At 40.6% G+C, this 13,768-nt stretch overlaps 1 protein-coding gene across 1 annotated transcript in view; it reads right to left on the bottom strand.

Moving 5' to 3' along the window:
• Nucleotides 1-3,284, bottom strand: part of ctdsp1 (CTD (carboxy-terminal domain, RNA polymerase II, polypeptide A) small phosphatase 1) — a 30,237-nt gene extending 26,953 nt beyond the window's left edge. The window contains exon 1 of the mRNA XM_053496260.1: nt 2,948-3,284. Within this exon, the coding sequence (XP_053352235.1) occupies nt 2,948-3,020 (73 nt within the window). The 5' untranslated portion in view covers nt 3,021-3,284. The remainder of the gene's footprint in view (nt 1-2,947) is intronic.
• Between the last annotated feature and the right edge of the window lie 10,484 nt (nt 3,285-13,768).

The following is a 13,768-nucleotide window of genomic DNA, read 5'->3' on the forward strand; positions in this document are numbered from 1 at the left end:
TCCACTCGCAGAAAACAGATTTTCCCTTAAAACACACAGCATGTTAACGTGCTCTGAAGGAAAATGAGTGGAGATAGACCTGTCGATAAATAATGATGTGACACCTGGGCCTTTTGGTCAAACCAACAGTTGTCGAATAAAATCAGTGTATATTATTAAACAGAAGATGTTGCTTTATTAGTTAGCATGCTTGTAAAGAGTCTCTAACGTCATACAGAGCACTGTAAAGTTTTCGAACACAGAGGGCCTGGTAGTTCTTTATTAACATGACATGCTGTTTTTTTTCTTTTTCTTTTTTTATTGTAACTTCACAAGGAAGAAAAAGTGTCCGCAGATTTATAGCCGTTTTTACAAACAAAATTTGTTTTACGCTATATTCGTGCAGCATTAAAAAGACAAAATTATTTTTTTGTATATTAATATTCGAAATAAGATAGTCTTGGCACAAAAGGAATGAAACAATTCAGGAAATGCTGTTATTAAGAAAAAAAAAATTGGGGATCAGTAACAGTAAATCTCCTTCGTGTCAAGCCGCATCACACAGCCGTGTCCGTGAGTTTTTTCCCATCGCAGCGAGCCGCTGTGTTTTATTGCTTACTAACATATTTCCTACTAAGTTGCTAATTAACTAAACAGCACATCATAAACAACCTCCTGCAAAAGCAATAGGATGTGAACGTTTTTAAACCTGCTCTCAGCGGTTCATATCAGATCTGAATTTCTCCAAAGTCAACAAACAATAAACAACCCTGCTGCATTGTCTGTACGCTGTACAGTTCACAGAAAGGCATTGGTTTGGACCCTAGAGAACTTATGCGGTTTTGTACTTTCCCTGTTGTGAAACACATACAAAACCTGGTCATTTATTGAAATCATGTGTAAACAGGATAACCAGATACACTGGGCTCCGACACTAGCACCATAATACCAATCGAACAGGGGCATCCTTCAGGCTATCGGCAACCCCGATGAGACATTTCAAGAGCTCGCTTACAATCAGGCAGGTGAAGTCAGTCGTTTTTTATGTTTTCACATCAAACACAAGAATGCGTGAAAAAATGCCAAGTCGGTGACTTTAACCAAGGCACGGCTGTTAACGCCAGATGAGCTGGTTTGAGCATTTCGGAATCTGCTGAGTTCCTGAGATTTTCATCTACGACAGTCTCTGGACACCGCGCAGAATGGTATGAAGGAAAAGAAAAAGAAAAAAAAAGAAAAAGAAAGAAACATCCAGGGAGTGGCAGTTGTGCAGGAACACCTCGCTGATGAGGGAGGTGAGAGGACAATAGCCAGACTGAGCTGATAGAAAAGCCATGGGAACTTAAATACAGTAAACACTGTTTATAATCATGGTGAGCTGAAAAGCATCTCAGAACACACAACACGCTGCATCTTAAGGGAGATGAACTACAACAGCAGGAGACCACAGCAGGGCCTCCCTCTGGCAGCCAAGAACAGGAATCTGATGCAACAGCTGTTATAGGTCGACTAAATCATCAAGCTACTGTAAATACAAACATGGACTGTACACATAATGTATACAAAAGTAAAAGCTGAACCAAACATATGCATAATTTCCTAATTATACCTAATTATAACAATAAATACCAAATACAAAAACATAAAGTTACAACTAGAGTATGTGTGCTTATGTGTCTATATATTATAATATATATATTATTATTATTTATCACATACACATTACTGGACAGTAAAATTCGTTATCCTAAGGTCAGAGTGCAGGACCAGCAAATATATAGCACCCCTGGAGCAGACAAGGTTAAGGGCCTTGCTTAAGGGCCAAACAGTGGCAACCTGGCGGATAGGCGTCTCAAACCGACAACTTTTCTTCAATTCAAAAACACTTAATTTATTCCCAGGGTTCAATTTAAGCCACAAAAAAGTAGTACAGAAAGACAGCAAACCACAAACATTTGTACATCAAGACGTTTGAGATGGGCCAGTATGAGTGCAAATGATAAGATAAAATAAAACTGTAACGATAATAAATTTAATTTGTCTGTTAGTCCAAAGCAATTGCTTTATATAAAAATAACTGTAAATAAATATAAACTCCTTATTACTGTACATAACTAAATTAAACCGTTAAAGTGAGAATATTATTATGCAGTATGTAAACACTTAGAGAGAGATAAAGAGAGAGAGAGAGAATACTGTATAATACAAATAAACACAAAGATTTAAGGTGACAAAAGTATGTGCACAGCTGACCATCACACCCACACTTGAGGCTTAGCCGAAACGTTAAAGGCACAAAAAGTTGGAGGCACAAGTTGCGAAGGAGGTCTTCTCATGCTGTGGCATTACAGTTTACCTTCACCGGAACTAACATTCCCAAACCTGTCCAAACACGACAATATTCCTGTGCACAAAACGCAGTTCATAAGGACTTTGGATTTGCCATGGTTTGTGTGGAGGAACTCAAGTGGCATAAACAGATCTCTGACCTCAACCAGAAAACAGGTCATGTCCACACACTGACTTGTCCAGTACCTGACCTCAGTCTGCATCTCTGAACCCAAATCCCCACAGCTATCTGAGATATAGCTTCCATAAGAGTGGAGCTTATTAGACCTGTTTAAAAAAAAAGGTAAAGGGAACGGTATGTACAAGAACATCTGGGTGTGATGGCCAGGTGTCCACATACTTTTGACCATACGTGTACCTAAAATGCGTACACACACATACAAAGTGTGTACTGCTGGGTATAGAACATTTCCTATACACGTATAAACTGTGTACGATCTATTTATATATGTATGTACTATGTATGCATGTATATAAAATTTGTATAACTGGTACAGTACGTACTGTACACACACACACACACACATACACACAGCTTTCCGGCCCGGCCATGTGAGCCGCCACACACTTGAATCCGAAAACTTTTTGGCAGTTTCGTGCCACTTGTTGACTTTCTCACCTTTGTCCCGCAGAGGAGCGCTCGGCTCTTCATCCCGACTCACTTGCGTGATGATGGATGACGGCGCGTCCATGAAGCTCCGCAAAATCCCGCACTTCCTCACTTTCTAAACTTCTAACCACACAACCGAGAATAAAATTCCCCACGCTAAGCGTCGCAGCAATCCTACCAGCACTTCAGGAAATGCATCCTGCGCGTAGATAGAGACAATGAGGCTTCCTGGTTGTCTGGAGTAAAAAACGAAGACAATCTGAAAATATATAAAATGAAAGTTCAAAAAAAGTTTCGTTTCTTAATGGCAACTTTGTTTCAACATGGAGTTCAGCTCTGCTCTCAATTTCAAGATACAAACATGGAACTCGTCAGTTTCAAGGCGCCCTTTGTCTTAAAGGGGCAACGGTGAATAAAGCTCACATGGGCCACCGTTTACATAATATTAACAGCTTTTAGTTTACACTTAAAAAAAGAAAGAAGCAGAATATAAGTGGGGCCTCTTTTTTCTGTTTCCAAGCTCTGTTCAGTTGTGCAAAACAAAAATATTGTCTAAATAAAATACCACATATACATTATTAAATAGTACGCAAATTATTATTAACATTATATTGGGCTATGTTATGTTTTTATGCAATGTGTGGACAAAAAATAAAAGTTAAAAACATTAGCTAATCTTATGCACAAAAAAAATAAAACCTATCTAAAACCTGTTTCCACTATAAAATAAGTTTATAAAATAATGTAGTTTTAAGTATAAAGTTTTAGAATGTGAATAAATGAATAATAACACAGTAAATATTAAAATATTGCTCTAAAAATTACCTAAAACTAAACTGAACATGTATTTCTGTGTAAAATCTCTGTATCCACTCCAAATAGGTGTTACATATGAATGAGAGAAAAGCGTGCGTTGCCCCTTTAAATTCTGCAAAGTCTAACACGCAAAGCAAAGTTTAAAAGCTCTCGGCTTCGCCGTTGGAGGATGCGCTTTTTCGCTTAACTTTAACCTCTTCGAACAAGGACGAAAGCGTGAATTAAAACTAAGGCCTATACAAAACACATCCATGAACCCCCAGTAAACGTATCAGGGTGGATTTGTTCACTTTTTTAGGTTTGAAAAGTTTATTGCGAACTTTCCGCCGGCGGGAGCGGGAGTGAGCGGGGGGTGCCTTGAAACCGACGCAGAATGAAGAATAGGGAGAGTCCGCAAAGTCCGAGCGCTTCGTAAAACTTTACAGCAGCGGCAGTGTGTCAAGCTCAGGACCCCTGCCGGGAAACAACTCCTCACAGGGTTAGGTTTCCGCACTTCTAACACAAAACATTCACCCCAACTCATGGCATTTTATATTACCCGATGAGCAGAAAGATCAACACTAGACTTTAGGAAATATGGGACATTTTTAAATCACGTCAGTCTGACAATTATTAAACGGAGAATCATAATGCACAGACACACGGGTGTATATACTTATACACTTATCCAGTACAGAGGCCTGGAGCCTGTCCCAGGAGACTTTAGGCATGAGGCGGTAGCAGGGTTCCAATTGATTGCAGGGTTCAGAGCACACAGGCCGCCAATTAACCTAATCTGCATGTTTTTGGGCTTTGAGAAGAAACCAGAGTACCTGGAGGAAACTCACAATCTGGGGGAAAATGTGCAAACATGCCACAGTGCTAACCACTGTGCCACTGTGTTATCTTAAACACACACACACACACACACACACACTCTCATTGTCTGGCCAAACAACACTAATATTTTGTTGAAGTGCTAAATATATCTCTCTACATCATCTGCATATACACACACACACACACACACACACACACAAATATATAATATACAAATTTATATATACAAATCATCTCTGCATTTTTGCACATTGCACAATGCACAGTTATGGACACTATACAGGACTAAGTGATGGACACATATGGACATTACTTATCTGTACATTCATGGACATTGTACATTTGCATTAACACTTAACTTTCTATCTCACTTTTGCACATTGTAGATGGACATCTATGGACCATGGACCTCTACACACACATGCACATTTGCACACTTCCTGGACATTTCAATTTATTTCCATTTAAATTCATCTTTATATATATATTTTTACATTGTATATATATATATATATATATATATATATATATATATATATTTTTTTTTTTTTTTTTTTTTTTCTATTGTCTACAACTATGTTTCTATAACTGAACTTATTCTTATTTTATTCTACTTCTTTATTTCTTGTTAATTGTTTTTACATTTTTAAGGTCACGGGTGGCCATTTAAGCATTTCATTGAATATCGTACTGTGTATGACTGTGTACGTGACAAATAACATTTAAATTTGAATATATAACTAATATATATTAGTTTCTCCTGAAAGTCTGCAAGGTATTCCTTTTTATTTGTTTTGTCTGTTTTTTTAATAAAGAAAAAAGACCACACCTCCTGTTGAAAGGGATTACAAGGCACAGTGATAACTGCATGTGATATCATTCAAATTTTCACATTAGAAACCCTCCACATTTGGAAATGACATTCAGTTAACTTTAGGTAAATGAAAGACAAAAAGCACATGGAATGAACAAGAAAAACTGCTTTTTTAATTCACCACTGCATGTTTAAAAAGGTGAGTACATTTTTGCATATTTTGTTGTTATGACATGTGACAATCCTCAGTTCCACTAATATACTAAAAGCCCTGAATGTAACACACAAATATTGTTCTCAAACTATTTGGTAAAATGTTTTTGCCATATCTAATACCAAACTACAATTATTTTTAATAATACATGCCACCATAAGATGTCTGGAGACATCAAAATATATTAGTATAAAATAAATTAGTATAACAGTTTTAGGTCCTCACAGGATGTCCACTAGAGCAAAGTTCCGTTCCCAAGTTGTTCTCCACAAACACCTCATACTTTCCTGAATCCGATAGTCGTGCACTTGCGATAGTGAGAATAGTGTTCCTCCATATCATCTCCATCCTTTAGCCAGCCGACATCAGGGGACGGCTCCCCACTGATCTCTGCCTTCAGCCACCACTGTGGTCCCTCTCCTGCTAAGGTGGACTCCTGGTCCACCTTAGCTGGGAATGTATGTGGAAAATGTTTTTAGTCCTTTCCTTGAAATAATACAAGTGCCTACTATTTTCACAAATTCTACTCACCCTCTACTATGATCCTGGCAGAGCCAGATGCCTGACCGAAAGGGTTTTTAATAGTAACAGTGTATCTGCCCAGATCTGATAACTCTCCATCACGCACCACTAGTGCTACAATGTCAGGATCCTCAAACACATAGCGATACTTGGGTCCATCTTTAAACTCTTTTCCGTCTTTTGACCAGATGATGAAGGGGTCAGGGAAAGCGCTGACTTGGCACTCCAACTTTGCTGCACTTCCTTCCACCAGGAGCACGTCTTTTAGCTCCTGCAGAAACTTTGGTGACCTTTTTTCACGTAGCTCTTTCCTGGACCTTAAACAAATTTAGCAAAGGAAAGGACCTGTTGACATCTTTCATGACATTCCATCACAAACATGTTTGTTCATGAAGCTGATTTCATTGCTTGGAGTCATTTAAATTGAACAAAATCTCCTGTGGACATGTTTATATTATTTTGCTCCTATTTGTTGTAAGTAACATAAATGAAGCAGAGAAAATGACTCAAGTCATGTGAGTATGTGGAACCAAACGTGTTCTCCTGATTAGAATGTTTTGACTCATCAGAAATAACAATAATAAAAAAATTATAATGTTAATTAATTGGTCTAAAATTCCATTATTTAAAGCTGAAATATACTGTATGGACTAATGTTGTGTAGTTGTTTAGTTACCTCTGACCACGATACGAAGCCTGGATGCGGATAGCTGCTTCTTGCACTTGAGGGTCTGGTGTTGATTGTGCACCATGGTGGCCCTAACTTTGAACATCTGTTAAAGCCAACACATTAAAATTTTAAATTCGTGAAGTGGCAAATTGGCACAATAACCACTTAAAAGTTGTCAAAGGTTCAATTTACCCAACAACACCATGAGATCAACAAGCTTTTTTAAAAATAATATACAGTACCTGCAGCATTTTCCAGCAGTATCTGATTAAAATACTTACTAAAGAAGATAATAATAATAATAATAATAATAATAATAATAAAACTTACCACAGGCTGCTGAAAATCCACAGTCACTCATAATACAAATAAACTATTGCCCTCATCCTGACTTTATATACACAAGACTAATGGGACAAGTCTGATCTAAGAATGTCTTAATTGTAAAACATTTGTCCTTCTTTGGATGTTTGCCTGTGGTCTCCTTACTCTCTGTGGTCCATACAAGATGTTTACCAAGTGTTCCAAAGTAGCAGGCCAGGCCTTGTATAGTAACCTGATGGCTAAAAGACTCAGGAGACAACTCAGAACGCAGTTAGGGCTGAGCCTGAGGATGCTTGAGTAGTACTAGTTGTGAAACACAAGTCCTCCCGGATGAGAGCTTTTACACAGGGGGGCTATCTTTGGAAGATCTAGAATTCTGGGTGAGACCACTGGTATCAAAGTACTTACAGTAGATAAGGGTGCTCAACCTCTATGGCTCTCTTTGCGGATAGTGGAAAATCTGTCTCATAATCTAGTTTACACCACAGTACCGTTGAGTGCTTGATTCTTCCAACATGTTGTCATTTCTTAAGTTTACAAAAGAATGTTTAAAAATAGCTACTTGTTGATATGGTGACATTAACATTTTGTCTTTTTAATTTCAAGAGGCAGACAAAAAAAGGTTGGGCTTTTCAAGAAGTCACTTTTATAAAAAAAAAAAAAAAGTCCAATATGGAAGTTAATTAAATGAACTAAATGATTTTTTAAGTTTTTTTTTTTTTTAAGATTAATTATAAATAAAACTGATACTGATTTTTATGGTTAGGGTTAGCTAATCCTTGATATGTGATCTTTATTTTCAAATTATATTACTTATATTCAAAAACTATCAATTGATAATATTAATAGTTATTTCAAATCTAGTACACACAGTTAGGTCTGACCAAGTAATCTAATTGGACGATAGGTATTCCATGAGGGGTGATATAGTGGCTAACAGCACTGGTGTCAGGACGTTGATCACGGAAAGGCGTGATGTCCGTCGGTGCGTAGAGGCGGGTCCAGACGCAGGTGCAGGAACAAGGCGTTGACTGGTCGAGGATGAGTGAGAGCGAGCAGAGCAGAGAAATCCGTCAGCGTGGTGTTTGTGCTGGAACGTGAAGATAAGCCGTAGTCGTGAAAGCGCGCGTTGGGTCGTGAGCCGTGAAGTCCGTCAGCGTGGTGTCTGTGCCGAGACGTGAAGATAAGCCGTAGTCAAGAGAGCGCGCGTTGAGTCGGGAGCCGTGTAATCCGTCAGCGTAGCAATCAAATCAGAATCGAAAGGCGAGGAGGGGCAAAACGAGAATCGGAAACAAACTTGGCAACGTGGGGGCTATCAAAGTAAACGCGAGAAAACTGGTACAAGAGACACAATAATCTGACAAAACTTAATGGACAACTGATGACGCGTCGCAGCTGGGATACGTGGAAAGTGGGGTAAATCCGTCACATAGACGAGGGGAGAAGAAGTCGGACCGCGTATGGGTTGATTATCCTGGTTATCGTGAAAGGACCGACGAAACGGGGGGAGAGTTTGCGTGAGAGAGTCCTCTAGGGGATGTCCTTTGTGGCGAGCATGACTCGGTCTCCCACACGGTACTTGGGGGCTTTGATGCGGTGGCGGTCCGCCTGTTTCTTGTAAGAGGAGATGGCACGTAGTAAGGTTCGTCTAGCGCGTAGCCACGTTTGCCTGCAGCGGCGGACGAAGTGTTGGGCTGACGGGGTCTCCACCTCTATTTCTTGGACTGGGAAGAGTGGGGGTTGGTAGCCTAAGCAGCACTGGAACGGGGACAAGCCTGTCGAAGCGGAAGGCAGAGAGTTGTGGGCATATTCGACCCAAGGGAGAAACTTGCTCCAGGTGGTAGAGTCCCGGGTCGTCATGCAGCGGAGAGAGACCTCTAACGCTTGGTTCATGCGCTCAGTCTGTCCGTTGGACTGGGGATGGAAACCTGACGAGAGGCTGGGAGTAGCTCCGACGAGCCTGCAGAACGCACCCCAAAACCGCGAGGTGAACTGAGGGCCCCGATCTGACACGATGTCTGTGGGAAGACCATGAAGCCGAAATACATGGAGGACGAGTAGTTCTGCGGTCTCCTTGGCGGATGGCAACTTCGGAAGGGGCACGAGGTGCACCGATTTGGAGAAGCGGTCCACGATGGTCATGATACAGTTGTGCCCGTCGGAAGAGGGTAGGCCGGTGACAAAGTCCACCGCAATGTGGGACCAAAGGCGTCGGGGAGCCGGTAGAGGTCTGAGAAGGCCAGCAGTCGGACGGTTACCCTTCTTACAGCGGGCGCAGATGTCACAGGCTGCCACGAATCTGGGCACGTCCCTCCTTAACGTGGACCACCAGAATCGTTGCTGGACGATGTAGAGAGTTCGAGCAGCGCCTGGGTGACACGATAGCTTGGATCCATGGGCCCACTCCAGAACTTGTGAGCGCAGGCGAGGGGGAACGAAGAGACGGTTGGGTGGGACATCACTAGGTCCGGGCTCCTGGGTCAGGGCCTGCCGAACCTTGCTCTCTATGTCCAGTTCCATGGCGGCGACGAGGCAGTGGGACGGGAGGATAGTATCCTCCGACGTGGGTTCCTGGGAGGGTGAAAACTGGCGTGAGAGGGCATCTGGCTTGGAATTCCTTGAGCCTGGCCGGTAGGACAGGGTGAAATTAAACCTGGAGAAAAATAGTGACCATCTGGCTTGGCGTGCATTGAGTCTCTTGGCTGTGCGTAGATACTCCAGGTTTTTATGGTCGGTCCACACTAGAAATGGGAGCTCAGTCCCCTCTAGCCAGTGTCTCCACTCCTCCAGGGCTAGCTTGATGGCCAAGAGTTCTCGGTCTCCCACGTCATAGTTCCTCTCAGCTGGGGTTAGCCGACGGGAGTAGAATGCACATGGGTGCATCTTGTTATCTTGAGTGGACCTTTGGGAGAGGATCCCACCAACCCCAGTATTGGAGGCGTTAACCTCCACCACAAACTGAAGAGATGGGTCAGGGATAGTGAGGATGGGAGCAGAGGTGAATCTTTGTTTAAGCCTAGCAAAGGCTTGATCAGCTTCCTTATCCCAGCGGAACCGGGTCTTTGTGGAGGTTAGCGAGGTCAGGGGAGCGGCGATGGTGCTGAAACCTCGTATGAAGCAGCGGTAGAAGTTGGCAAACCCCAGGAACCGTAGGAGGTCTCGCCGTGAGGTTGGTGTGGGCCAGCTAGTGACAGCCTGGACCTTGGCTGGCTCCATCTCCAACATGGACGGGGAGATGACAAACCCCAGGAAGGTGGTGGAGGATGTGTGGAACTCACACTTCTCTGCTTTGACATAGAGGTTGTTCTCTAAGAGTCTCTGGAGGACCTGGCGAACGTGGTGACGATGTTTCTCCAATCCTTGGGAGAAAATTAAAATGTCATCCAGGTAAACAAATACAAAGGAGTTGAGGAAGTCGCGGAGAACATCATTAATGAGAGATTGGAAGACGGCGGGAGCGTTAGTGAGGCCGAAGGGGACCACCAGATATTCATAATGTCCTGTAAGGGTGTTAAAGGCTGTCTTTCACTCATCTCCCTCACGGATACGGACAAGGTGGTAAGCATTTCGTAGGTCAAGTTTCGTAAACGTGTCGGCCCCCTGGAGCAGTTCGAAGGCGGTCGCCATGAGTGGAAGTGGATAGCGGTTCCTGACGGTAATTTCGTTGAGGCCCCTGTATGCATGGACGAAGGGACCCGTCTTTTTTTTTACAAAGAAAAAGTCTGCCCCCGCAGGAGGACAGACAGCCCAGGAGGATGGGCAGATGATTCCGGCAGCGAGGACCTCTGTGATGTAGGTGTTCATAGATTCTCTCTCTTGGCGAGACAAGGAGTACAGTCGGCCTTTGGGCGGAGAGGTGCCAGGGAGAAGGTCGATGGGGCAGTCGTACGGGCGATGAGGAGGAAGCGACATGGCTCAGATCCAGTGCGCTGCGCTTCCTTATAAGCACAGAGAAATCAGCGCTGAATGAGAACCGGTGTGCAGGCGGGGCGGAGCGGGGGCGTGGAAGTGACATGACAGCGTGGGAAAACAAGGGCGCGTGATGAGGAGCTTGACAGCGTGGGAAAGGAAATGTCAACTGACAAGAGCAGTCTTAGATCAGCGCGGAGCGCTGAGAGCATGACAACTGGAGTGTTTAACTATAGCATCATGTTGCATCGCAGGTGTACTAACAATCATTAATTACACTACCTGTTGGTTGCTAGTGGGAAAGAGGGTAGAGCAGCTGCCTGCCCAAAGCCACATTCAAAACCAGTCTTGTTAGCACCTTCAACAAGAAAACACATCTGATAACCCTCAGTCATCCTAAACAACACTTTTTCTGCTTAGTAATTGATTGTTAATCATTCTGAATTGCCGCTAAATCTCACACGTTGTTCAGTTTACAGCTAACACAAGCTACAAAGCTAACTAGCTCCTAAAACAAGGCTGAGTGTCAAATCCTTCTTTAACCCATGACCAAGGCAACTACTTAGTGTGTGGATTTGAACTTTGAACCATACATACTGTAGTGCAGTAGCTTTCCATTTTACGCTATTTGGGGTTCAACACTAGAACCCTGGAAGTTAGTCAGTTATATTATAAAGCCAAATAAGTGGAAATACAAGGAGAAAGTTACGTTATTTACAATTAATGTTAGGTTAATTTCAACTATCGGTCACTAACCATCAGTTGCAAACTTTATGCTAGTTTCGCTAGTTTGCGAAAGGTTATATGTGTGCGGATCAAAATAACTAGTTATAAAAACAAACAAATCATAATCTGTTAATAATAAATGGCCTTTGTAGAACTGTAGTATAAAAGCAATATCACACTCAAGGTCGCACTGTTGACAGGATGCACCCTCGTGCCTTTGACTGCATGACAGTCGTGCTGATATACAGCACTTAATCTTATGCAGATTGGATTTAAGCTAGTGCTTTGAATTCCATGCCAGCATAACCACTGTAGTCTAATTATGAACTCAACTATTGCACCTTGGGACACCTAAGATGAACTTTGTTGATAAAATTGACAAATATAGTAAACTTTATATGTGACTTTATTTCAGTAAATGCTTTATTTTCACATAAACACTTATTTCATACAACCTGTAAAGCATTCAGAAAGTGTCCAAGTCTGTCAGTGTTTTTAGTGCAACGCAATGCATTCCAAGTCTGGTTTCACATTAAAGGGTTTCTATTAGTAAAATAAAGGGAAAAAAAATCCAACATTCACACATCAACTAAAACTACCAAATAGCTTTTGTTTGTAGCCATATATCCTTTTAACTTCACTGTAATTCTGTGTGTTATATTAAAGAATTATTGAACAGGGGGATTTTAAATCCACATTATCATTATTTTAATGAAATTACAGCTACAAAATATGAAAATGGAAAAAAAAATATTGAAAAAAATGAAAAACAAATACTAAACATTAATTATAAATGTGTCAAGAAATACAAAAGGGACCCATGACTACAGATGAGCTTTGTATTTTATGCAAATGAAAATAAACCAGCATAGTTCTGTGTATAGCAAAAGCAGCAAAACTACTCACTGCAACATGTAACAGCATCCTGGATTTATTTTTGTCCCTAAACAAAAAATGTGGTAGTTAAAACAAAAACCAAAAAGATGGCAGCACAGATAGTAATTGTCCATCATGCGATACTGTCTAAAATTACTGCTGCTGTAAAAAAACAAAAAAACAAAACTGCATTATAATACCATTTGCATTTCTCACTCATATGACAAGGAAATAAATCTTCTACAAAAATTGCCGCTGCGTTTCTGGAAGTTGAATGTTTGTTAGATGTGCACATAATGATGTATTCATTTTTTTAACTATGTACTTTTAAACCTAGACTTTAGGTTTAAAAATACATAGTTAGGGTGTTTTTAGGGTTAGGGTGTTTTTGATGTGTTATTAAATAAGTTCTGTATTTTAAAAAATGTATTTACAAATACTTTTGATTTCACACTCAACCATACACAGTCAGGGTGAATTCTGTATGAGCCTCATAATTAAAATGACCTAAAACATGATCATAATTGTTTTTTGGACTAGGCACATAAAATTATTCTTTTCCAAACTCATGTTAATCATTTATTAATATTAGCAATATCCACTATAATCTAATAGTTTATTTTAACCATTTATTTAAAAAACCTACATATCATGATTAAGATGATGAGCATCATCATTCACTTGTACATGCTACATGTGAAAACCATCATAAAACCCCATTATTACTGTGCAAAATAAATGAACAGTATACTCCTGTGAATATGAAGTGAATTTTATATGACAGAAGTTGAGGAGAAATATTTCACTAAACAACATAATTTACTATTAAGAAATAGTCCTATTTCACATTAAGAAATTTCTTTAATGTATCATTCAGTCGCTGTCTTGACCATACTTTAAAAAATATATTTTTATTATTATTTCATATTTAGAAAAGTAACACTGCCATTCACAAGTGGACACCATGCTAGTGATGTTCCTGTAAAACAGGTAAAAAAAAAAAAAGTGTTGTTTTTTAATATAGGTCGAGTTCCGATGAACTGTGTACGAGCTTAAAAATCTTTGTTACTAATCTGATAAAATTACCCTTAAATAACAAAAATAAAACCTTACTAAAGAATAATGCCACAATACCTCATC

The sequence above is a fragment of the Clarias gariepinus genome, chromosome 5 (assembly GCF_024256425.1).
Source record: "Clarias gariepinus isolate MV-2021 ecotype Netherlands chromosome 5, CGAR_prim_01v2, whole genome shotgun sequence".
Lineage (NCBI taxonomy): Eukaryota > Metazoa > Chordata > Actinopteri > Siluriformes > Clariidae > Clarias > Clarias gariepinus.